The 26,277-nt window shown below is 49.7% G+C and overlaps 2 protein-coding genes across 3 annotated transcripts in view; both read left to right on the top strand.

Moving 5' to 3' along the window:
• The first annotated feature begins 44 nt into the window (after positions 1–44).
• On the top strand, positions 45–9,013 carry KXD1 (KxDL motif containing 1). 2 transcript variants are annotated; one of them, XM_083484250.1, is made up of 5 exons: positions 45–289; positions 1,438–1,551; positions 3,745–3,897; positions 4,414–4,460; positions 6,577–9,013. In XM_083484250.1, the coding sequence occupies exons 2-5, from the start codon at positions 1,457–1,459 to the stop codon at positions 6,801–6,803; spliced, it is 522 nt and encodes a 173-aa protein (XP_083340376.1). In that variant the 5' UTR covers positions 45–289; positions 1,438–1,456; the 3' UTR covers positions 6,804–9,013. The 2 variants fall into 2 exon arrangements, with proteins under 2 accessions (XP_083340376.1, XP_083340375.1); XM_083484249.1 differs by having other exon boundaries at positions 109–329.
• A 1,050-nt stretch (positions 9,014–10,063) lies between these two features.
• The window catches only part of WDR18 (WD repeat domain 18), a 39,488-nt gene continuing 23,274 nt past the window's right edge, over positions 10,064–26,277 (top strand). Inside the window, exons 1-3 of the mRNA XM_083483989.1 lie at positions 10,064–10,380; positions 14,488–14,598; positions 23,742–23,875. Coding sequence (XP_083340115.1) covers positions 10,153–10,380; positions 14,488–14,598; positions 23,742–23,875 — 473 coding nt within the window. The 5' untranslated portion in view covers positions 10,064–10,152. The remainder of the gene's footprint in view (positions 10,381–14,487; positions 14,599–23,741; positions 23,876–26,277) is intronic.

Consider the following 26,277-nt stretch of genomic DNA (forward strand, 5'->3'; position numbering starts at 1 on the left):
CCGCGCTGGGCTAGGCGCGGAAGCAGGCCCCGCGTTGCCAAGGAAACGGGCCGGGTTCCATACGCACGCACGCACGCACGCACGCCGCGCAAGGGGACGCTGAGGTCGCGCCGTGCGTGGGGCCACGCCCCAACCCGGAAGTGAGCGAGCGGGCGAGCAAGCTGGGCTCCGTGCGCGCGCCTGTCCGGGGCAGGAGGCGGCCCTCGGCGGGGGCAGCGGCGGCGCGGAGCGAGGGGCCGCCGCCCTCACCTCCGGCGCCTCGACGGGCCCTCAAGGCTCCCTCGCCCCAGCCACGGGCAAGGGAGCCCGGAACTGGCGAGGCCCCTCAGGTAGGCCGGGGGCGGGGCCTCCTGGGAGGGGGGGGGCGCCTTCCCTTCCCGGGGGCAGGAGCTGTTCTTGTGCGGGGGGGAGGACTAAGCTGGGGGGAGGGCCGTGTGGGCGGGGCCTTCTGCATTAGGTGGGCGGGGCCTTTGCCTTGGTGGGCGGGGCCTTCTCTGCTATTGGAGGTTTGTTTTGGGTGGGGCTTCTGGTTTCAATGGGTGGGGCTTATTGGGGAGGAGTTTGTGGGCGGGGTCTTTGGTCAGCGGGGCGTTGCTGTTGGGAGCTTGTGGGCGGGGAATTCTTTCACGGGTGGGCGTGGTTTTACATGGGAGGGGCTTGTTGTGGGTGGGGCCTTCTGGTTGGAGTGGGCGGGGCTTGTCTGTTATTGGGGAGGGTCACGTTGCAGGGGCTTTGAAGGAGGAGGAGGTCAGTGGAGAAGCTTACTTGGCTCCTGTTATGGGGAAGGGGCTTTGCCTGGCGTGGCAAAAGTGCTTCTCAGATAACAAGGGACTTTGATTTGTGGGGAAGGGGCTTGCTTACTTTTCAACAAGAAAAAAGACAGTTTACACTTCCTTTTTGATCTTGCCACCCAGGAAGGCCAGGGCTGCTTGGTCTCTTTTGCTGCTGCTCGCGGCTTGGCTCACTTACTTGAGATAACATCCCCATTACTTGTAGATTAGTGCCTGCCTCCTCCCGCGCTCTGTGGGTTAAACCACAGAGCCTAGGGCTTGCTGATCAGAAGGTCGGCGGATCGAATCCCCGCGACGGGGTGAGCTCCCGTTGCTCGGTCCCTGCTCCTGCCAACCTAGCAGTTCGAAAGCACGTCAAAGTGCAGGTAGATAAATAGGTACCACTCCAGCGGGAAGGTAAACGGCGTTTCCGTGCGCTGCTCTGGTTCACCAGAAGCGGCTTAGTCATGCTGGCCACAGGACCCGGAAGCTGTACGCGGCTCCCTCGGCCAATAAAGCGAAATGAGCACCCTTTACCTTACCTCTCGCGCAGGTGCTCTTCTGATCTGCGCCTTCCCTGCTAGATCCTCGTGGCTTCCCTGAATCACTTCCTCATTGTTCTCCCTCTTCCTTCTTTCCACCCTGGCCTCTTCCTTCTTCTCCTCAGGTACAAGCCCCACATTAAGATGGAGCCCACGGCCTCAGGCGTCTTCTGCAGCCGGGTCCTTGGCATGGTCAACTCGGAGGATGTGAACGCCATCATCCTGGCTCAAAAGAACATGTGAGTGGCCTCCGTTTTTATTTTGCAGCACTGGACTTTCCCACCTTGGTACTGTTTCTTTCTCTTCATAGAATCATGGGATTGTAGAGTTGGAAGGGGCCCCCAAGGGTCTTCTAATCTAACCCCCTGCAATGCAGGGATCACAGCTAAAGAAACCTGGACAGGAACATCTGTTTGAAAACCTCCAAGGAAGGAGTGTTCACCACCAACAAGGGAGTTTATTCCTCACCCTCTTGAGCAGTAGAATAAAATCTTGCTCCATCTTCCATGTGACAACCCTTCAGATATTGGAAGGTGGCTGCTGTATCTCCTCTCAGTCTCCTCTTTTCCAGGCTAAACATTCCCATTTCTTTCACTTCATTCACCTTCTTTCTCCCTTTCCAAGCTAAAAACATGGTGGGCAGGGTGCTCTCCTTCAAAATTCCTGCTCCATGTCTCCATCTTCTTTCCCTACTCTTCCATGGTTCTCAGCATTCACTGGAGTGGAGCACTGAACTTTGGAAGTCACTCCCGCAGGAGGCAGTGGTGGCCACTGGAAGGCCCCATGGAGGACCTTAAGCTCCATAAATAGCAACACTCTGGAGGTCCCGGGCCCTAAGGAAGTCAGATTAGCCTCAACCAGAGCCAGGGCCTTTTCAGCACTGGCTCCGGCCTGGTGGAACGCTCTGTCTCATGAGACCAGAGCCCTGCGGGATCTGATTTCTTTCCGCAGGGGCTGTAAGACAAGAGTTGTTCCACCTGGCCTTTGGATTGGAATCAACTTGATCCCCTTCCCTGCTTTCCTTTTTTCTTTCTTCTTCTGTGATGGAACTCCTACTTGGGGACTTCCCTGGCTTTTTTCTGGCCCACTTAGGACGTCTGGATAGTTGGCTTTAGTGAAGATTTGACATTTTCATCCCCCAAAAAGTTTTTGATTTTGAGTTTCTACTGAAATGACGCTGCATTTTAATGTTGTATTTTAATCTTGTTTTTAAGTTGTATTTTAATCAATTGTTTTTATACCTGGTGTTAGCCGCCCTGAGCCCAGTCTTGGCTGGGGAGGGCGGGGTATAAATAAAATTTATTATTATTATTATTATTATTATTATTATTATTAATTAAGAGGACTGGTACAAACTGAAGGAGAATAAGGCCACCAGTGACTACCAGTCACGCTGGCTGTGCTCTCCCTCCAACGTCGGAGACAGCAAATGCCCCTGGACTGCATTTACTGGCAATTGTCAGTGGGGAGAGTTGCTGTTCCCCTCGGGTCCTGATTGCAGGCTTCCCGTTTGGGACATCTGTTGACCACTGGGCTGGGCTCAGGGGGCCCCTTTTGGCCTGGCTCCCCTTACATTCTTCATGCTTTTTATTATTATGTTTTTCCATTAATATTATTATTGAAAGAATTAGCAAATATAATAAAATAGAAATAAATTACAATTATAAAGATACAAAGGAAAAAAGGGGGAAGCGAGGGGGGAAACAAAGATTCATTTAATAAAGAAAGAAAATGCAGAGTAATGTACTCCCATACATAAATTGATATAGTGTTGTCATCCTAATACCTATACAGTGGTACCTAAGGTTACATACGCTTCAGGTTACAGACTCCGCTAACCCAGAAATATTACCTCGGGTTAAGAACTTTGCTTCAGGATGAGAACAGAAATTGTGCTCCGGCGGCACAATTTTTTAGCTAAAGTGGTGCTTCAGGTTAAGAACAGTTTCAGGTTAAGAACGGACCTCCGGAACGAATTAAGTACTTAACCCGAGGTACCACTGTATAGATGTTAATAGCCTGCTACATTCTGTTCCAACTCATTCCAAATGTTGTCATTTTATGCAAACAAAGTCCGTAAGCAGTCTGTTCGTAAGTAGTAGGTGTTGTCATATTGTCAATCCATTGATTAAAGGTTATCATATCTTTATCCTTCCAGCTCATCAGTATCAGTCTCTTGGGCACTATTAGGGTGTGTAGAATCCCATTTCCATACAATAGGTACATAATTCAAAAGAATATTCTCTACTGAAAGATTTAACTTTTTCTGCAGTCAGTTATACGATCCAGCACTTTCTCCCAAAACTTGGTAAGTCTAGAACACTGCACATTCTTCATGCTTGCTTGCAGCTCCCAAAACATTCCTTAATCCTGGTAATCTTAAACCTGCCTCTTGAGCCAACCCAAGCCAACAGCTTGTCTTTGTTGCCCAGGCTGGACCGATTTGAGAAAACCAACGAGATGCTGCTCAACTTCAATAACCTGTCTGGCGTCCGCACGCAACAGATGAGCGAGCAGTTCCTGCACCACACCCGGACCTTAGTGGAGATGAAGAAAGATCTGGACAGCATCTTCCGGAGAATCAGGTGAGGCTGGCCGGCCACTAGGGCATTCTTCCATCTTGTCCATGGGGCAAGTAATGCTGTTGTATAGAATCTGATCTTACCAAACTACAACTCCCATCAGTCCTTGCTATTGGCTACAGCACCAATGGGTGATTGGAGGTGTGGCTCAGTAACACCTTCAGGTTTACAGGTTAGCCACCCTTGGTGTCAGTCTGTAAGATGTGGGAGATCAGGGTTCAGATCCTGCCTCGGCCACAAGGCTCACTGGGCAGCCTGTTTATCAGCCGAGCCCCCCTCACAGGCTTTTGGGGGGATAAAACAGAGAGGGGGAAGGTCTGGAAATTATTCTGACACACCCTTGTATTTTCGGCTGCACATTTTTTATTCTACTTTTGTGGCATTAACGGTATGCTTTAGTTCAAAGAACCATAGAATTGTGGAGTTGGAAGGTACCCAGTCATCTAGTCCAACCCCAAACAATAGAGGAATCCTAGCTAAATAATACCTGACAGATTACCATGTTTGTGTCTCATTCAGGACGCTTAAAGGGAAGCTCGCGAAACAGTATCCAGAGGCATTTAGTAGTGAGTATTATTATCATCATTATATTTATATCCTACCTTTTTTTCCAGAGTTAGACAAGGCAGCTTACACCATTGACACAAATGCAGGAGGTTAAAAAAGCATAGAAAATAAACTATAAACACTATAGAAACAGACCTTTTAAAATACATATTGTAAAAGTAGCACAGCACTTTTAAAAAGCCTTTTCCTTTAAAAAAAAACCAAAAAACCCCAACCAGTAATATTTCCTAGGAAATACTGTGCATTTCGCTTTCCAGGCTGTGTGAATGAGCAGTAAAACATCAAATGCAATGCTGTGTAAACAAGTGTAAGGTAGGCGTATAGAATCATATAATTATAGAGTTGGAAGGGACCCCTAAGGTTGTGTAGTCCAATGCAGGAATCTCAGCTAAAGCATCCCAACAAATGGCCACCCAGCCTCAAACCTCCAAGGAAGGAGAGTCCACAACCTGCCGAGGGAGACCATTCCACTGTCGAACAGCTCTTACTATCAGAAAGTTCTTCCTGATGTTTAGTCAGAATCTCCTTTGTTGTAACTTGAAGCCATGGGTTCAAGTCCTACCCTCCAGAGCAGGAGAAAACAAGCTTCCTCCATCTTCCATGTGACCACTGTCAGATGCTGGTGTGGTTGCTCGAGAGCAAACAGGCAAGACTCTGACCTGTCTTTTCCACTGGAGGTGAGGGTTTCCTCCTCGCAGGAGGAGGAACTGCTTCGCAAGATTTTCGGAGGTTCCCTATAACACACGGGTGTCAAACACAAGGCCCGCGGGCTGAATCCGGCCTGCCAGACCTCGTCATGTGGCTTGTGTAGCCGCCGCCGGCCTCCAGCCTTCACCATTTATTCTCGCTTTTTTTTTTTGACACAATAAAGCCGCCTCTTCAGCACATGCGTGGCAACCTACAAGCCAGAGAACGTCTGCCCTCTAGCAGTGGCATAGCGTGGGGGGTGCAGGGGGGCTGGCCGCACCGGGCGCAACATCTGGGGGGGGGCACGCTTGCACTCGCAGCTCTCTGCCCCTACCTGGCTCACTCACTCTCTCTCACTGCAGTGCTGGCTGTGCGAATCCGATCCAAGCCGCTGGGTTGCCGCCCACTGTGGAGGGGTGGGTGCCAGGTGTGCGGTGCGGAGAGAGAGCGAGGGACTATCTGGGGGAGGGACAGTGCAGCGGCCGCCCAGCGCAGCGCTGAGCGCGGGAGAGAACCACACCAGACCAGACCAGGCAGCAGCAAGAAGAAGCTGGCAGCGGTGGCAGGTTAGGGGTTAGGGGGCGCAAATTACTTGCCTTGCCCCGGGTTAGGGGGCACAAATTACTTGCCTTGCCCCGGGTGCTGACAACCCACACTACGCCGCTGCCCTCTAGCGGCGCCGGCCGTTCTACACAGGAAACCTCCACTTTACATGCATTCAGGAAACCTCCACTTGTTTTCATATTGAGCGCATGCCATCCTGTGATGTGACAGATCCAACGGCTGCCTGAACCCTTCTCTCCTGTACTGTAAGTCCTACAGATACAACCGGCCCTTTGAGGGTGACCAAACTGCTGATGCGGCCCCCGATGAATTTGAGTTTGACACCCCTGCTATAACACAACTGCCCTTCCACCTCTCACCTCTGAGCTGATGGCAGTTCCCTGACAACCGCCCTTAAGATATTTGAAGATGGCTATCATATCTCTTCTCAGTCTCCACTCTTCCAGGCTAAACATACCTACCTCCTTCAACCGTTCCTCCTAAGGCTTGGTTTCCAGACCCTTGATCATCTTGGTCGCCCTCCTCTGCACATCTTCCAGCTTGTCAATATTAAATTGTGGTGTCCAGAACTGGACACAACCTGTTTTATTGTCTTTAAAACTCTTGTAAGCCTTTCCTAAAAGTTCACTTTGCACATGTTTCAAAACCCCAAGTCCAGCAACGATTATTTTCCTGTGCACTCAAAACCCTTTTCACCTGCATTAACTGTAATAGTCTTCGCAATGGTCCCATAGGCTAGAGCACCTTTCTGCCTTCCACATGCCTAATGCTTCATTCCGTTGGCGAAGGCGGCATGCGCTTTCTAGCCCTCCTATCTTACCTGTCCCATCTGTCGGTCTGCCTCATTACCGTTCTGATCCCCAGATATCCACGAATCTCCCATCCTGGAAGACGACGACTTCGACCCGATCCCCAAAAGCACCGCCACCACCATTGCTACCTCGGAGCAGAGCACGGAGTCCTGTGACACCAGCCCGGACATCATCTCCCCTGCCACCAGCCACGACTTTGAGGACCTTTCCCAGGGGCCGTACGACTCGCCGGCTGTGAATGGGCAGAGCATCACAGACGACGACAACGAGACGGACTAGTCTCTACAGTGAAGCTCTCGCGTGGGGCAAACTGGTGCGCCGTCTCGACCCCTGCTTGCTTCTGGACTTGCAAACTAGTGACCCCCTTATTTTTTAAAAAACAAAACACCAACCAACCTGTATTTTCTGTGTTGTCTTGGCCAGCTGTTTCTTTGCGTCGGGGAGAGAGGGGCGAGCCAGGGCAAAAGTGGCTTTTCTTGCATGAACCGCCGTCTTCCCCCGCGGTGCTGATCTGTGATTTTTATGCCAAATATGCAAAACGGTGAGCGGCTAGTTCACATTTTTTGGGGAGGGGGGGAACACACTGCACCGGGGGGGGGGTGTCTGCCCAATTGCACAATTAGGTGTGTTCAGTGAGGGTTACCTCCAGCCTCCCAGCCAACGGTATAACCATGCTTAAGACACACATGAACTTGCATGCGCTCAAGGGATTGGTCTCTAACAGGGATGCTATCAGCCCCAAATGTGCAGCTTTTGGGGAAGTGGCCAGCTATGCGTCCCTGCAACGGCTGCCAGCTGGTTCATTTGCTACCCTGTAAACAGAATAACATGCAAGAAGCACTCGGTTCTATCCAAACTTGTTCGGAGAACTGCTTGAAATGAATCAACATGAACGTGGGGCCATGAATTTCAAGGGGTCTGCCCCAAGAGGAGCTTTCTTCAACGCAGCCCTCTGCACTGGCTATATACCCTGAATCCACACAAGGACATTTTTTACAGTGGTGGTGGTAGCGTTCCTAGTGAGAAGAAACGATTTGGGGTTCATCCCCGACTCCATTTTGCCGGGCACGAGTGTTGATAGCGGAGCTCAGTTCCTCCACCACTCGGCGGGGCGCTCCTTGTTCCTTGAGCCGTGTTTTCCTGCCCGCACTCTGTTCATGCATGGCCCTGTGGTGTCAGCTGCATTGTGCCCTGTTCCAAAGAAGTGCAGATCTGCTCCCCTCTCCTGGTTCTCTTGCTGACTCAGTGAGGGTTGGAGCACACAGCAGCCTCCATTGCGGCTTCCTCTTAACTCCCCTTTAAAAGTATGTCCCTTTCTGCGCTACTTTTTCCATTACCCAATGATGCACCTTATATCTGACACAAGAGAGTGTATGTGCTTGCCTTGTTAGTGGCAAAGAAGAGCTGGAATTTTTTTTGCGCCTGGCAACCAAAGCACCCCTTGGGTTTCAGATTTATAACTGCTATGGTGGCTCATTGGCCAGAAGTAATGTCTTTAGCATTAACTCTAGAAGTGTAGACTTGATTCTGACTCCTGTAGACTCCTGGAGCAAAATATACATCAGGACTCTTAGTTTGATCAGAATTGAGTGTACACTTCCAGAGTTGACTCTGATTACATTTCTTCTGGTAAATGAGTCACCAGAGCTGCTAGAGGGTATGGAAATTTGCGTCCAGGGGTTTTCAGACTTATCTACCCATGTTCCATCCGAAGCCCAAGGGGTGTGTTGGTTGCCAGGTACAAAATATATTGGCATTAGTTTCAGCTCTCCTAGCCCACTATGTGCTGCCCATCTTAAGCAGAGGTTGCCCACTGCTTCCACCCTCTTCTTAACATCTGTTATAATCATCCTGTTCGGTACTTTTCCCTATAGGTATCCAGTGTAAACAGTTAACGCCAGCACAACAGCTTTTACCTGTCCAGCGAAACTTCCCCACCTCCTCTAATTGCCTGCCCGCCCCCCAAATTGAGTGAGTTGGGGGGAATCCCAAAAACAAATTTAGAAGAGGGCAGAAAAGTTAAAAGCTGTTGAGCTACCCTAAGTGTTCAGTTGCATCCCAGTACCGGGTTGTGCTCAACATTCGACCTACTCAGCACTGGCCCACTGAAATCAGTAGTCACATCCATTGATTTCAGTGGGTCTACTCTTGAGTAGAATTTTGTTTGGTTTAACCCTGATCCCTGTCCCCCCCCCCCTTCCATGACACCTTCAGGTACCGTTTTACTTACAAATGTCTGTGTCTCTGGTGTTCAGTTTTTAAGCTCCCATCCCACACAACGGTCTGTATTATGGTTCCTTTCGCCGGAACTTGGGTAATGGCTAGATTTGTTGAGTAAAGGTTGGGGCAAGCTGCTTCCTTTCTCCACCGTAAATAATAATAAAAACTCCTGAAATGCATTGTAATTCAAAGAATAATATTTTTGTACTGCTACAAGTTTACAGAGATTAATGAGGTAATAACCAATAAAAGAGTTGCATTAATTGATAGATCTGGTGTTTGTGAGCTGTATTCGTTGTTTTTATTGATTGGCTTTCATGGGGCACAGAAGCTTTTTCAGCCAGGGAGGTCATTTTGGTGCTGCTCACGCAGCGATTTGACTTTGCCCCCAGAGGCACACTCCATTGCCTCTTGAGACAGACAACTACAAGATCACCACAATAATATGGTTTTAGCAGAGGAATGAAGAATTTGTGACCCCCTGGCTGTGCTGGCTGTTGCTTGTGGGAATTTGATTTCCAACAATATTTGGAATGGGCTGCAAGTTCCCCATTCCTGGTCTGAGGAGAGAGGCATTCCTTCCTGAGAAAACAGAGGCATTCCTATCTGGAGGGATAGCAGCTTTCACCGTTCCTCATTCCTAAATAGAGGCATCCCTCAATCTCTCACATGCAATAAGGGAATCCTACTTCTTAGAGCAAGGATGGGAGAACTGTGGTCTTTCAGATGATACCGGGCTTCCAGAGATCATCGTATCTGACCACTGACCATGCTGGCTGCTGGAGCTGAGCTGGGAGTTCAGCCAACATCTTCCCGACCCCCCCTTTTAGGAATTAATGGCATCCTTCTGAGAACTAGAACAAACTTGTGGGAAGCGCCACTTGATGCTTAAAAAACAATTGTACGCATATTCACATGCTTAATACAAAATACAACTATACTGCCATAATCATTACGATGATAGCATTTTTATTAATAACAACTCAGCCAAAATAATGTGGGAGGTCTGTTCAAATTTTATGATTTTGTGAAGGCGCCTGCTGGATCTCAAGAGGCAGGGAGTTCCAGAGACCCACCCCCAGATCCATTAGGCCAGGGGTCTCCACCTGCTTCCAGACCACAATTCCCATCACCCCTTGGTAGCTAGGAATGAGGGGAGTTGTAGTCCAAAAAAAGAGCTTTGGGGCCCAAGGTTGGGAAACGCTGTACGGCTCCCATCCCTGACCATTGGGGGCTGAGGGCTTCTGGGAGCTGTAGTCCTAAGGGGAAACTCTATGGTTCTCCGCCTCTATTGTTTTGTTCGTCACTTCCGGCGATCAAGGGGCGGGGCCTGGAGCCGGAGGAGGCGCCTTTAGTAGGCGAAGATTCCCTCGCGCATGCGCGCGGGGAGGAGGCGTGACGGCCCAAGATGGCGGCTGCCGGCGGCCCCGTGGAGGTGGCGCTGGTGTCGGCGGCCGAGGCGGCCTCGTCGTCCGGAGGCGGCTGCTCGGTGTGGGAAGTGGGCTCCGGGGCGTCGGTGGCCGGATACCGCGGGTTTAGCTGCGCGGCTCGAGGGATGGCGCTGCTGGGCGGGGAGCACCTGCTCGGGGCGCAGCTGGGCAAGGCCTGTGTGGGCGCCTGGGAGCTCCAGAGGAAGGTAGGACCACGGGGGGGGGAGGAAGGGGGCTGCGCGCGCGCGCGCATCCTCAGGAAGCCCCGCCCCCGGGAGTGACCCCCCCATGGGGTTCCCATGGAAACCCCAACTCTAGACATGACACCCCCCCCCCCAGATTCCCTCTAGACCAGGCATGTCCAAAGTCTGTTTCGGGGGGGGGGTAAAATCCTAAAGAAACCTCAACAATTTTGGGGTAAAATTGTAAAAAAAAGATCAACAACTTTGGTCGGCCTTCACGCATGTTCACTTCATCTAATCTGAAAAAAGTATGGGCGCCCTGCTCTAGACTGAGTCTTGTTTTCCAGAGGATGGACTGACTGTGATTGATTCTCAGTTAAACATCTGGCTAGTTCAGATGTTTGAGCCAGGTTAAGAGCTTTGAGAACGTGAAGAAGAAAAGTCACTTGACCCAGGGACAGTCTACATATACAGTGGTACCTCGGGTTAATTTGTTCCGGAGGTCCGTACTTAACCTGAAACTGTTCTTAACCTGAAGCACCACTTTAGCTAATGGGGCCTCCTGCTGCTGCCACGCCACTGGAGCACGGTTTCTGTTCTCACCCTGAAGCAAAGTTCTTAACCTGAAGCACTATTTCTGGGTTAGCGGAGTCTGTAACCTGAAGCGTATGTAACCCGAGGTACCACTGTATATTGACCTATTCCGACCCCTTTTTCTTAATAGTGACATAGACCATTCCATAGTGACAATAGTGACCATTCATAACATAGGAATATTCTTCCCAACTCTGAGCAGGGCAGTGGGGTAACTGACAAGTGACAACCATTCACTACAACAATGTTCACTGCTACTGCTTAGGCGGCACTGACAACACATTTTGGTTCCTGAAATTCACCCTTATTGTGCAGATAAAATATAGCAGACAGAATTTGACAGGATGGGGTATAAGTGTGTGAAAACAGTCCAGATACAACGATCCCCAGATGGAGGAGATGTCCAGCACCATCATGGCACCCAGACATCTTCAAGCCAGCTGCTTTTTGGACCTCCAGCTCTCACCTGCTCCAGTATCCAGCATGGCCCATGTTCAGGGATGCTGGGAGTTGTACTCCAATACATTCTGGGTGGGGAGACAAGGCTCTCCTCCACAACAGCCTGAAAAGCTGTGGGAGACCAGCACCCTTCAAAAACATCACCCCCTCCTCATAATAAATAGACCAGGAGAGAAAACTTTTGATAATGATACAGTTTGTTTATCTTGGGCTTTGTGTGCATTGCCTTATAAGGCTTACAACAGCCCTGCAAGGTAGCCCTGTACTGTTAACCCAGCATTGCAGATGGAGGGGAGCTAAGAGAGAATGTGAGAAGAGTCTGCCAGATCAGGCCAAAGGGGGGTCCGGCTAGTCCATCATCCTGGTCTCACAGTGGCCAACCAGATGCCCCAGTGGGCAGCCTGAAAGCTGGACCCCAGTGCAAGACCAGCAGCTCTCCCCTCCTGTGGTTTACAGCAGCTGGTATTCAGAAACATTACTGCCTCCGACCAGGGAAGCAGAGATTGGCCATTCTGGCTGGTGCCAGTTTGCCCAGTCTTCTTTTCAAGCCACCCAAGTTAACTGCAATCTGCATGAAGAAGTATCACAGAGCATAGCTTGGCTGTGGTTTCTGCTGTGTGCCAGGGCTTTAAACTGTTAGACGCTCAGAACCGGGTAATCTTTCACTCTAGCTGCTTCAGAATTTCCAACCGTCTTTCCACTTGCATTATGTCACTCCAGCTGAAAGATAAAAGCCAAGCCTATTATGCCTGTCTGGGTTGCAGTTCCTCTCTAGCCCTTCTGTCCTGGATAGCTTGATATCCCTCTCTGCTAAAACACAGTTCATTTGCTTTCTTCCCAGCTCTCTTATCGTCTTAAGCCTCCTCCTCCGCCTCTCTCAACTGTGCTCTGCCAGAGTTTTTAAGCATTTTCCCAAATACTGTAATGGATTAGAACTGAAATCCCAACTCACTTTTAAAAAAAGAAGTGTTCAGTCACATCTCCCAGTAGCTTAAACTCCTGACTGGGGTTGCACACAAAGGCATCTTATTTTATTTCAGCAATCAAACTCAGATCTAGGTTGTTTTAAGAGTGGCACCTGCTCTGTAGTAAATTGTAACGTGTATGCAGCCCCACACTGGGGAGCAGGCAGGGAGAAGTATCTCTCCCAGTCACACAAGAGATTTCCACCAGATCAAGTCTTCACAGAAATGCTGCAGACCATCCAAATGAAGCTTGCGGACCACATCTTGCAGGCCCTCTCTACTATGTAGGATAGAATCCTAGATTTGTAAAGTTGGAAGGGACCACCAGGGTCACCTAGTCGAACCCACTGCAATGCAGGAATCTCTTGCCCAGCATGGAGCTCAAACCCACGAGATTCAGAGCCTCGTGCTCTACTGACTGAGCTATCCACAAGTGGATACAGTGGTACCTCGGGTTAAGAACTTAATTCGTTCCAGAGGTCCGTTCTTAACCTGAAATTGTTCTTACCCTGAGGTACCACTTTAGCTAATAGCGCCTCCCGCTGCTGCTGCTGTGCAGCCACCACAGTATTTCTGTTCTCATCCTGAAGCAAAGTTCCTAACCTGAGGTACTATTTCTGGGTTAGCAGAGTCTGTAACCTGAAGCATCTGTAACCCGAGGTACCACTGTACACTTTTGGTGCATCCATTTTCAGCATCTGATCAGCTTTCCATTCCAATATGGGTTTTTAAATTTTTTAATGATTAATCTACTCACTGACATAAGACTCCTGGAGAATCAGGCCAATGACCCATCTTGTCCAGCATTCTCACTGTATACAAGCAGATAGATGCCTGTGGAAAACAAGAAAATCCAACTGGATAGCTCAGTTGGTTAGAGCAGTGTTTTTCAACCACTGTTCCGCCGCGAGATGTTGCCTGGTGTGCCGTGGGAAAAATAAAAAAATTCGAAAGATATATTTTTTTAAAAAAAAGTCAAATTTTCGATTGGGGCGCTGTCCCCGGAGGGAGGCGGGCGAGCCGGGCGGCGAGAGGCGGGGCGGCGGCGGCGAGGAGAGGCCGCCCAGCGCGGGGCTCTCGCCGTCTGCCTGCCTGGCTGCCTGCGAGCTCGGCGGGCAACGCCTCCGTCCGCAGCGCCCGCCTCGCGGCTCTCATTCCCTGCCCCTGCCAAAGCTCACCCAGCCAAGCCGCGCTCTCCTTCCTGCCTCGCTTTGCTGCCTCCTCCCCCCCCCACCCCCAAAGCTTGGAGGTTCCCCGGCGCCGGCCCGCAGGTTTGACCCCCTTCTCACACCTGTTCGCGCTCTTTGCACGGAATGGGGCGGATGGGGAGGAATGGGGCTGGCCGCTGCCTCCGCTCGCCCTCCCCCCCTCCGCCGGCGGTCCCGCGATTCTTGGCTTTTTGGCGGTTGGCACAGAAGGAAGGCAAGGGGGAGGGAAAAAAATTGAAACTTACACTTTCGTGCGTCCCTCCCGGCGTGACGCTGCGCGCTGACGTCACGGGGCTGTAATGGTGGTGTGCCTCGAGATTTTTTTCATGAAACAAGTGTGCCTTTGCCCAAAAAAGGTTGGGAAACACTGGGTTAGAGCATGGTGCTGATAATGCCAAGGTTGGAGGTTCAATGGGGCGGCTGCATATTCCTGCATTGCCTGGGGTTGGGCTGAGGAGCCTTGGGGTCCCTTCCAACTCTACGGTTCTGTGATCTTATGAAGTAGGACTTGAGCACAACAGCCCTCTCCCCTCCTGTGGTTTCCAGCAACTGGTATTCAGAACCATTGCTGCCCCGGACTGTGGTGGCAGAGCATATCATCACAGTGAATAGCCATTGATAGACCTCTCCACCATGAATTTATTTGGCCCTTAAAACCAACCAAGTTGGTGGCTGTCCCACCCTCTTGTGGGAGCGAGTTCCACAGTTTAACTATGTGCTGCATTGAATAAGTACTTTCTTTTATGTGTCCTGAATCTCCCCATGTTTTTATTGTGGTATTAGGGCATGTGTGTTTTTATTGTGGTACACTGCCCAGAGATTGATGTGTGGGGCAGTACAGAAATATTTTAATAAGTGACAAATAAATAATACTCTTTCCCTCCACTGCCCCTGTTTGTCCATAGGATCAGCTCCAGCAGAAGATAATCTGCCCAGGCTTGGTGTCTTGCTTGGCCGCAGCGCCCAACGGTCTCTACATCTTGGCAGGCATCGCCGAAAGCATCTACCTCTGGGAGGTAAGGAAGGTGGCAAAAGTGGCTGGGTGATCTCCCTTGGCCACTCGGGGGTGGGGTGGGAGGAACTGATGGCCTTCAGCAGGATTGGAGAACCTCATAAGAACCCAAGGAGAGCCTGTGGAATCCTAAGAGAAGGAAAGTCACTTGATCCAGGGACAGTCTGCATATATACTGGCCTATTCCAAACTCACTTTCTTAATGGTGACTCAGACCATTCATAACGTAGGAGCAGGATGGGGGGGCAGGGTGGGGAGCAAAGGCAAGCAGCAACAATTCACCATAACGCTGTTCACCACTCTTGCTCAGGCTGCACAGAAAAAGCATGTTGGTTCCTGAAATTCATTCCGATTGTGCATACAAAATTTAGCGGATAGAATTCTACAGGATAGGGTGTTAGTGTGTGAAAAGGATCTCCCGGCAAACATCTCCTGATGGTGGAGATGTCAGATGCCATCCTGACACCCGTGCATCTTCACTTGGTCGCAAGTGGTCGATATCCAGCTGCAAAATGTGCCTGATGCCTGGCTTATTTGGGGTTTTAAGTAATGAGTTTTCCCCAACCCTACCTGGGGATGTCAGGGATTGATCCCGGGACCTTCTGCATGCTTGGTCCTTAATGCTTCAGCCCTTGTAGAAGCCACTTCAGTATAGAATCATAGAATGGTAGAGTTGGAAGGGACCCCAGGGGTCATCTAGTCCAGCCCCCTACAGTGCAGGAACCTCAGCTCAAGCATCCATGACAGATGGCCATCCTACCTCTGCTTAAAAACCTCCAGTAGGGAGATCACTTTACAGATACAGAGCCACTAGCAAAGAGGTAGAACACAGCAGTGGGAGATGGGCTGCTGTATTCCCTCCCCCTCAATCCAAACAGCAAACTAGGTGCAGGCAGAGGGCCTTCTTGGTAGTGGCACCCACCCTGTGGAATGACCTCCCATCAGATGTCAAGGAGGTGAGTAACTAGATAACCTTTAGAAGGCATTGAAGGCAGCCCTGTATCGGGAAACTTTTTAACGTGTAGTATTTTATTATGTTTTTGTATATTTTGGATGCCACCTAGAGTAGCTGGGGCATCCCAATCCAATTGTTGGGGTGCAAATAAAATTAATATTATAAGCTGTTCAGGTTTTGCCACCATACCTGAAAGAAAAGATACAGTGGTACCTCGGGTTACATACGCTTCAGGTTGCATACGCTTAAGGTTACAGACTCCGCTAACCCAGAAATAGTGCTTCAGTTTAAGAACTTTGCTTCAGGATGAGAACAGAAATCAGGCTCCGGCGGCGTGGCAGCAGCAGGTGGCCCCATTAGCTAAAGTAGTGCTTCAGGTTAAGAACGGTTTCAGGTTAAGAACGGACCTCCGGAACGAATTAAGTACTTAACCCGAGGTACCACTGCATTTGGAAGCATTATTGATGTGCAGAATGAGACCTTGCCACAAGGGGGCAGGAGCTGACTTTGTCTCCTCACCTGTCCATGATGCTAATCCTGTTTCCTAGGCAAGGAGCAAGGCTGGGAAAGTGAGTTCTTCAATCTGGCCCAAATCAGTTAGCTTTCTTCCTTTTCCTGCTGCCATTTTAAAGATCTCCAGCCAGGTGTCATGCAAGAAGAGACCATCAGGAGGGCCCTTGGGCTGGGTCAGTCCAAGGGAGCGCCCCCCCCCCCGGTCCAGTGCCAAAAAGATGTCCCAAAGGGAAGCCCACAAGCAGGTCTTGAATGCAGCAGGATCTCTTCCCTCCTGCAAGAAACTGGCGTTCAGAGGCATTTACTACCTCTAACAGCAGACCTAGATGATGATGATGAATAAATAAATTAGTATACCTCCCTATACCTGCAGGTCTCAGGGTCGTTCGCATTATAAAATCACAATGTAAAATATAGCTGTTGTGGCAAGTGGCCAATGATAGCCACCTCTGTGAGTTTGTCTAATCCTCTTCTAAAGCAGTCGTAGAATCGATGACCATCACACCCTCTTACAGGAGCGAATTCCACAGTTTAAAAATGCACCGTGCCAAGAAGTCCTTCCTTTTGCCTGAACCTCCCCCCGTGTAATTAATTGTTTTATTTATTTAGAGCAGCTTTAGTCTCCCAGAGCAGCTTGCATACAGTCAAAATGAAACAGTCCTTCCCTACACTTACAATCTCAAAGAAAACACGATACACAAGGGAAAAGGGACTGGGAGGGAAGAGGAAAATAGAAACTCAGACACCAGTTTCTAAAGAGTTGTTCCTGTAAGGATCAGCTGGCACAGTTCAGGAGCAGGAGGTGCCTGTTGGAGCCGGGCTTCCAGCAAAGCTGATGCAGGGAGCCCTGCTTCCTATCTTTCCCACTGAGGCTGCCCCCAGATGACGGTTGAGGGGAGAGGAGACCCAGTGGAGCTGTCCTGTCGCAGCAGATCTGATTGCAGGGAGCTCTTCTTCCTACAGTTGCCATTGAAATTATTCAACCCCCATTGCAAATCAGGTTTATTATCAAAATTTACAGACTTTTAGCTGTTTCCATTGAACACATTAAACAAAAGCAATTTAAATAACTCAGCACAATGGATGCTTTGAGTGGTTTCCCCAAATTCAGCTGAAAATGCAACTTATACTGGCTTCTCCAGTCTCTTAATAGTAATAATAAAGAGGCTGAGGGGACATGGAAAGGGGGCCTGATGGAGCTGGCCTGTCACAGCAGAGCCAACAGAGGGAGCTGTGCTTCCAACGTTCAGCTTCATCCTACGGCCCCGAGTTCTGGCATTACGAGAGAGGGAGAAGAAGCGGCAAGTAGCCGCACTAGGTAGAGCACATATAGCCTGAGCAGGTATCTGGCAGCATACCCAGTTCTCCTGGCTGCCCGCCAGCGCTGCTCCCAAAAATACAACCTTCGGGTCCTTATGCTCCACTTAGCTACAGATTCTTCTCCTTCCTTGCCTCACAACCCAGTATCCTGTCCCTGCCCCAATTTCTTCTGCACGTTTGAGCAAGGTGGTGAGGAGCAGGATGAATATTGCAAAAGATGAGCCTTGTGGAACTGCTGACGGCGTCTCTTTTCCCCCTTAAAACTTTCTCCTTTTGAAGTTGTCCGCAGCAGCCCAAGACGCTCGCTTGCAGCAACCCTTCACCCCGGGGTGAAGGAAGCGAAAGGACACCCAGCCATCCAGCCCAGAAGGTGTCACATTTATGTCTTCTGGTGGCGGCGGGGAGGGAAAGTGGTGGGTGGCTTGACAGCAATATTGGCAGCGCTGTAAAATAATTAGATCCGTCTTGGACAGTTTAAAGCCGTAATGGAATCAAATTTGAGTTTCCTTTTTTGGTGACTTCAAATACATAAGTAGAGCTTGCTTGCTGGATCAGGCCAGTGTCACATCCAGACCAACATCCTGTTCTCACAGTGGCCAAACAGAAGCCTCAGTGGGGAAACCTGCAAGCTGGACGCAAGTGCAAGAGCCCTTTGCCCTCTTGCAGTTTCCAGCAACTGGGATTCAGATGCATTGCTGACTCCCAACTGCAAAGGCAGAGCCATCATGGCTAGTAGCCGCTGATAGCCTTCCCCTCCTTAAATTTGCCGAGTTCAAGTTATAGGCTGGGCGATACCTGGTTTTGAACATCGCTATTTATAACCGGATAATATCACGATAAGGGACGCGGGTGGCGCTGTGGGTTAAACCACAGACTCCCCAGACTTGCCAATCAGAAGGTTGGCGGTTCGAATCCCCGCGACGGGGTGAGCTCCCATTGCTGGGGTCTGCTCCTGCCCACCGAGCAGTTCGAAAGCACGTCAAAGTGCAAGTAGATAAATAGGTACCACTCTGGCGGGAAGGTAAACGGTGTTTCTGTGCACTGCTCTGGTTTGCCAGAAGCGGCTTAGTCATGCTGGCCACATGACCTGGAAGCTGTACGCCAGCTCCGTCGGCCGATAAAGCAAGATGAGTGCCGCAACCCCAGAGTCGTCCGCGGCTGGACCTAATGGTCAGGGGTCCCTTTACCTCTTTAATATCACGATGTCTGAAATAAGGATGTAGCTATGCAGAGGCACTGGCTGGCTTCACACTTTTCCCTGCATTGAGATTTTTGTATCTCTCTATTACACACACACACACACACACACACACACACACACACTCACCATAAATTGCCCGGTCAAAAATGATGAAACCAATATCATGTTATGGACTTCAAAATGGCTTTGGACGACATATTGCCCAGCCCTAACACATCATGATTCGTGACTTATTGCCTGGTCAAAAACTATGAAATTGGTATCATGATATGGACTCCAAAATGGTTTTGGGCAATATGTTGATATATCGCCCTGCCCTCATCCCACGTTGGTGGTCAGCACTGCTTTCTGTGGGAGGGGATTCCATACTCTGTGCTGCGTGAAGAAGTCGTTTCTTTTATCTTTAGACAAACTTTGCTGTTGGGGATGTGGACGCAAGGAGTCTGCCTTCCTTCCTCCTCCCACACCCCCAACCTGCTGCTGCATTCCCTTTTTCCTCGTGGCCAGCCGAATGCTTCTGTGCAAGCAGGGCCCAGGGGCAGCCAGTGACCCTTCACCTGCTGCCGGCACCCCGGCAACCATGATCTGCGGCCTACCGTCTCTGAAATCTGCCGCGTTCCTCAGAACCGCCTCCGTCAGCAGCCCTTCCGCCCGGCTGCATCAGAGCAGGGAAGCGTGGCAGCCCCTTCCTCTTCCACGAGTTGTAACAAGTCTGGATCAGCTCCTCCTTCCCACCTCTGCCTCTGTCAGCAGAGCCTTTCCACCTGGCTGGCAAGATATCAAAACGCCCCCTGGCTTCTCCAGCCTGGCTAAGACCATCTGCCAGTGAGCCCCTCCCAGAACAGCCTCGCAACAATTGACTCGTCTGCTTGGTGCGTCAATATCGGGAGATGCTGATAATCAGCCTGGCTAGGACTGACCGCTGTTTATTTTATGTGTATATATATATATAACATTTATTTTGTTTTGAGCGTTTGTACCCCAAAATGCTCCCAGAGTGGCTTTCATACAGTACAGCCCCTGGTGCTTGCAGGCTTACAGTCTACAAAGGCACAGCACACAAGGGGAAAGGAGCAGGGAGGGAAGAGGAAAATCCAAACTCAGGCACTGGTTCCTGTAACGATCAGCCAGCACAATTCAGGGGCAGGAAGTGCCTGGTGCTTCCTATCTCTCTCCCTCTGAAGTAGTCTAGTGGAACGACTTCCACCCAGGTGACCATTGAGAGGAAAGGCAATGGCACGAGGCTTTCTTCCTGAGGAGCTCAAGGGAGCATACCTGGTACTCTGCCTCCTGCCATTTCTTCCTTGTCACAATCCTGGGTTAGTCTGAGGAACGGCAACTGGCTCGCAAGGTCACACTCAGTGAGCTTCAAGGCTGAGTGTGGAAATATTTGCACCCTGGTAGCCTAGGGCGAGCAGCAGTGTCTGTGCAGGTGAGCAATTGGGCAGCTGGAGGGAGGAATAAATAATAATTTTATTACTTACACCCCATCCACTCTAGGCAGCTTCCAGCATGTATAGAAACATAAAAAAATAGATCTCTCAGGCCCTCCTCTTGGTTCCTGAGATGAAGTGCTCATAAGCTCTGTACAGAACTCCTTCCTTGAACTCCCAGGAGTCAAATCCTGTGTTTCTGTTTTTCTGTAACCTTATTTTCCAGCCTTATAGTTATTATGCTGTCTATCCGGCTTTGAATTCAAACAGGGGTGCAGAAAAGTTCAGGGCAGACAAGTCACACCAGAAACCCTACCCCATGTCCAGCAACCAATTTGGGGCGGGGCAGTTATCAAAATACAATTCTTTTAAAGATTTCTGGTGTGCCTTTAAACTCAAACCATCCACAGGGTAGCTTCCTTTAAGACACAGACCAGGATTCAAATTTTTAAAAATCAAAGCAAGTGGAAACAGCAGTCAAAAGGCCAGCATCACATCTGTGTTTAACTTAACCGCATTGCAAGGAATTAAAAACCGAGGATTTGAACCCAGTAACAATACAGAGCTTAAAAGTTTGGCCTCTTAGTTAAAGGCAGCTGGAGATAAATGACTTTCTCAAACCCTGCTTTTGAGAAGCTGCCAGTGGAGGGGGGTCAGACGGGTATCCCTTGGGTGCTGGTTCTGGAAGAGGAGAGCGGCCTTGGCATCGCTCCAACCAGATCAGCAGCTCAAGCGATACTCCCAGAGGGCTGATAACTGTCCGCTTATTGTAATGCAAATCATTCCGCGATGCGGCTAATAATACGCCAGGCGGCTGTGGCTTGTGACTTCCTTACAGGTTCACCCAAGCAGCAGCCCCGAGGCTACGAGGCTCCTGTCTCTGTCTTGGTCTTGACGCCTCCTGCCTTGTCACTGTGTCATCAGACAGGAGGATATAGAGGTAGACAACTGGGCTGCAGCCTTGAATATGCGTGCCTGGGAATAACATGCTGGGCACCTGCTTTGCATGCAGAAAGACCCAGGTTCGTTCCCATGGGGCATCTCCAGGTAGGGCTGCGGAAGACTCCCTGCCTGAAGCCCTGCAGAGCCTCTGCCAGTCAGTGTACACAATATTAAACTAGATGGACGGTTTCATTTCACTTTTTGTATACCGCTTTTCTGTACACAGGGCAGTTTATGAGCTGAAGGGACAACAAAATAGACAGCAAAGATCTCACAGATTCTAATAAGAATCTGATCCAAGACAAAAAGAAGTCATAATAAACAACCTCTGTCAAATAAAGCAATATTCAGTATTCCATTAGTATATAATAGTAAGCAGTAAAATTAAATATCAAATAATCATAGCATCGTAGGGACTTGTCATTAGTCCAACCCCCTGCAATGCAGAAATACGCAGCTGTCCCATACAGGGATCGAAACTGCAACCTTGGCGTTATCATAACCAATTGAACTATCTAGGCTTTAAGGAGTTTGCAGTAAAGAATTACTCAACTATAATCAATATACTGGTAAATAATGGCAAGTCACAATGCATAAAACAAAACAAAACAAAACATACAAAGCCATGTAAAAGGATCAAATTGAAAAACAAGGACACACAACGTATAAAATTGGTTTAAATCTAGGAACTCCTCTCTTCACGGATGCTTCTACTGTTCTCAAAGTCATGTTCTGGGAAAGGCTCCCGGGGCTGGAGGGTGGGTCAAGGCAGGTGGAAAAGCCATTGCCTGGTGGCCGACACCAAAGTCTCTCTTCCCTTGCAGTCTTTCATCTGGAAACGCCTTTGTTATGATCTGGGCCAGCAGCCTGACTCAGCATTAGGCAGCTTCCTAGGTTTCCTGTTTAAATCAGTCCTTTGAATGTCAGTCTAGAGGACTAGAATCATTTAACATTTTGCTGCTTCCTGCCTTTGTGCCTAGATTAGCTGTTGAGTATCTCCAGGTAGGGCTTGGCATATCATACACACAAGCCCCAGCCCAGAGATTCATTGTAGACGTCCTAAGCATGAAGGTCTGACGATGTACCGTATTTTACGCTTTATAGGACGTACTTTTCCCCCTCCAAAAATTAAGGGGAAATGTGTGTGCGTCCTCTGGAGCGAATGCAGGCTCCTTGGCTTCAGCGATAGCAACACGAAGCCTCCGAAGCGCAGAGGGAGCGCTCCTTCCCCGCTCCGGAGGCTTCGCGTTGCTTTCACTGAAGCCTGGAGAGCAAGAGTGCACACCGACCAGGCTTCAGGGATAGCCACCTGAAGCCTTCGGAGCGCAGCACGAGTTCCTGCTGTGCTCCGCAGGCTTTGGGTTCCTTTTGCTGAAGCCGGGAGAGCAAGATTTTTTTTCTTGATTTCCCCCTCTAAAAACTTGGTGCGCCTTATGGTCCAGTGTGCCTTATGGAGCGAAAAATACGGTAATTTGGTATAGCTTTGTGGGTTCCTATCTAAATCAGAACAATGAGGACCAGAGTCCTGTTGTTTCAAAAGTCGGGTGCCGCCGCCTCTCTCTGCAAGACCCCAGGGAGTTCCAGGCACCCACCCAGGGTCTGTGGTCCTTTGGGGAATTGAGACATGGCAGAGACTGACGTAGCTTTAAGAAATATGGTTTATTCCCCTATTTACACCTTCAGTCTGCCTGGAGGGAGTCCCGATCTTACAGCATGGTCATTTCAAGAGGGGCTTTTGCAGCCCTGGACTCCAAGGCATCTCTCCCAGCCAGCCTGCAGCCAGCCTGCCCAAGATGGATCCCATCCTTCTCTCCCTTTCTTCTTCCCAGCACACCTTGCTTAAAACGCCTCTCTTTTCCTGTCACTTCACACCCAGTTACCCTGCAGCCTTCCAGACCCCAAGTCTCAGGGCAAGGAGGGAGGACAGTTATCCTTAATGGCCCTCTATTGTTCCCACGTGGCCCTAGCTTGGCCAGGTCCTTTTGCGTAGGCTAGTCCAGGAATTCCTCTGCAGCTTGTATTTCTCCCTCCACATCCCAAATAATAAAAACCCTACCACTTATTAATTTATAGGGTTTAGGGGAAGGACTTTAAGTCAGCAGAGGTGTGACTGCTTTGCATGTAGAAGGTCCCAGGGTCTTTCCCTGCTGGGCTGTGAAAGACCCCTGAGTCTGAAACCCTGGAGAACCGCTGCCAGCCAGTGCTGACAGTACCAGCTAGGTGGACCAGCATCTGATTCTCTAAAAAGCCTGTTTCCTGCGTTCCTATGAAATGAGCCTTCGCACGGACCAGAGTCTTGCTTTCTTTTTAGAGGAAGGGGCATAGCTCAGCGCCAGAGTACCTGCTCTTCCCATTCAGAAGGTCCCAGGCTTAATCCTCGATGCTGGAATATCCCCCACCTGCAACCCTGGAGAGGCATTTTGAATCACTGTAGATCAGGATTTTCCAAACTCTGGTCTCCAGCTGTTTTTGGACTACAACTCCCATCACCCCGAGCTAGCAGGACCAGTGGTGAGGGATGATGGAAATTATAGTCAAAAAAACAGCTGGAAACCCAGCTTTGGGAAACTCTGCTAGTCCTGAGCTTGCAGGTGGTTTTGTTAGGGAAATATTGGGGTACAAGATCTATCTGGTGTCAGAAGTGGGTATTAGGTGTTGAACTCTGATATTTCATTTACAGTCTCCCTTGGTAAATCAGGTCCAGGGTGTCATTTGATTCCTAATCTCTCCTGATTTTCTCTTCTCTTCCCCACCTCCCAAATACGTTGGGGTCGCTCCCGCAGGTGTCTAGTGGGAACCTGCTTGCCATTCTGAACCGGCACTACCAGGATCTTTCCTGCGTGGCCTTCACAGACGACAGCAGCCACTTCCTCTCCGGAGCGAAGGACAGCCTTGTGATAGTGTGGAACCTGTACAGGTAAGAGATGGACAAGCTGGAAGGTGTGCTGAGGAGGGCGACTGAGATGATATTGAATCTGGAAGCAAAGCCTGATGAGGAACTGTTGAAGGAGCTTGGTATGTTTAGCCTGAGAAGGAGGGGAGTGAGAGACCATAGAATGGTGGAGTTGGAAGGAACCCTGAGGGTCATCTAGTCCAACCCCCTGCAGTGCAGGAATCTCAGCTGAAACATCCATGACAGATGGCCCTCCAACCTTTGCTTTATTTTTTTTTTTATAAAATTTTTATTGATTTTACAACATTTTTAAGAAAAACAAACAAACACTAAAAATGACAAACATACACGTATAGTTTCAAACATATTTTCATAAACCTCTTTTCTTGGACTTCCCCATACCCCCCCTCTCTGCATCCCAATGTCCATAATTCAACTAGCAACTCCCAATTGTTACTTTCCAATCTCTATCATCTTAGTCCTCTTTTATAGTCTAGCCTTGTATCCCTGTACCCTTTTGCTTCTGGAAACCACAACATTTTAGCATTCATTAAGTTTATAGTAGTCCTTAAGATAGCTTTTAAATTTTTTCCACTCTTCTTCCACCGTCTCTTTTCGTTGGTCACGGATTCTGCCTGTCATCTCGGCCAGTGTCATATAGTCCATCACTTTCATCTGCCATTCTTCCACAGTGGGTAAATCTCCAACCTTTGCTTTAAAACCTCCAAGGAAGGAGAGTCCACAACCTCCCAAGGGAGACCGTTCCACTGTCGAACACCTCTTAGTGTCATAAAGTTCTTCCTGATGTTGAGTCAGAATTTCCTTTCTTGTAACCTGAAGCCATGGGTTCGAGTCCTACCTTCCAGAGCAGGAGAAAACAAGCTTGTTCCCTCTTCCACGGGACAGCCTTTGCTTGAGATATTGGAAGATGGCTCTCCCGTCTGCTCTCAGTCCCCTCTTCTCCAGGCTCAGCATTCTCAGTTCCTTCAACTGTTCCTCCTAAGGCTGTGGGGGTCTGATACAATAGCCATTTTCCAACTCTACGATTCTATGATCCATCTAGCTCAGTGTTGCATACACAAACTGGCAGCAGCTCTCCAAGGTTGCTTTCCTTCTCCTTTTATATCCCTTCTAACCTAGAGGTTGGACCAGTTGACCCTTGGGCTCCCTCCCCGCTCTGTGATTCGAAGAGGCAAAAGTCTTTGACAACCGTGCTTGTTCCGTTTGCAGAGGTTTCCTATTCTGCAACCTTTTGGCTCACTCGTGTCTGTCTCTGGCTGAGTCTCTTCTTAAAACGGAGGCTCGTTTTCCGAAGCTTCCCACCATGGCTGGCTTTGACGCAGCCCCAGAGGTGCAGCTCTTGCAGAGGCACGGCAGGCAGTTTCTGGGGCAGGGTTGTGGGATGATGGCGGTTGAGCCCGTTGCACAGACCAGTAGTTGATCAAAAGGAGGCAAGGGTGGAACAGCAACTCGTGCAGGGACCCTGTGGGCAGCCTCCTCCTCCTGAAACAATTTAGGTTTTGTAGCACAGGAGCTGCTAGGATGCCAAGCCGCCTTCTGTTTGCCTCCCATTGCAAGCAGGCACACAAATCCCATTAACCAGGCTGCTTTGGGCCCCCTTTGACAGAAATAATGGCACGATGGAAGCCTCTGCCTCGCCTCCCCCCCCCCCAAACTTTGCACACTGTGCCAGCGTTGTTTGCTGGCACCCTCCACACCAAAGCAGCAGTTGGCATGGAGATGCCAGCACGTCCCTGACCCCCTGGGCCAGCAGAGCTTTTGACAGGCGGCATCTCTTCCTTAATTGCTTTGGCCATGGAGGCCGCAAGGACAGCCAGCCGGAGGGGAGGCTCCCATGGTTGGATCCTGCAGCCGCTGTTCCCAGCCTCCTTTGCTCTCCACTGTTTGTCAACTGTCATCCAACAGAGGGTTGGATGTCATCCCATGGCAGAGGGTGCTCTGAGGACAGAGTGCCCCCCCCCCCGATCTCACAGCCCTTAACCTCTTCAGTTTCAGGAGCTACAAAACATCATCATGTTGGGGAAGGGGCCGCGTTGTCTTCCAGGTAGCACTCTGGGGGCCGGAGGCGAAAGTGGGTGGGGCAGCAGCGAAAAGAAAGAAAGAAAATGTGGATGTGAATGAAAAAGGAAAAATATACATTACCATACCTTAATATACAGCTGCGTATATTCTTATTATCCTAATGCACGCTTAATTGTCAAAAACCTAATAGATTCTGTGCAAGCTACTTCCAAATATCATTGTATTTATGCAAAGAAAGTCTGCGTCTATAAGCTGTTCTTATGTTGTCAAGCCATTGATTAGGGGGAATCATACCTCCATTATTCCAATTCATCAGTATCAATCTCTTGGCCAACATTGGGCACGTAGAATCCATTTTCGCTGTCCTGTTGTCAGTTTCCATA

Source organism: Podarcis liolepis (assembly GCF_965112155.1).
Source record: "Podarcis liolepis genome assembly, chromosome: 18".
NCBI classification, from domain to species: Eukaryota; Metazoa; Chordata; class Lepidosauria; order Squamata; family Lacertidae; genus Podarcis; species Podarcis liolepis.

Excerpts from the sequence above, each read along its gene's own strand:
- KXD1 (XM_083484250.1), top strand. The coding sequence starts at position 1,457 with ATGGAGCCCACGGCCTCAGGCGTCTTCTGCAGCCGGGTCCTTGGCATG. Across the intron at positions 1,552-3,744 it reads ATCCTGGCTCAAAAGAACAT|GCTGGACCGATTTGAGAAAA; the intron begins GTGAGTGGCCTC and ends TTTGTTGCCCAG. Across the intron at positions 3,898-4,413 it reads AGCATCTTCCGGAGAATCAG|GACGCTTAAAGGGAAGCTCG; the intron begins GTGAGGCTGGCC and ends TGTCTCATTCAG.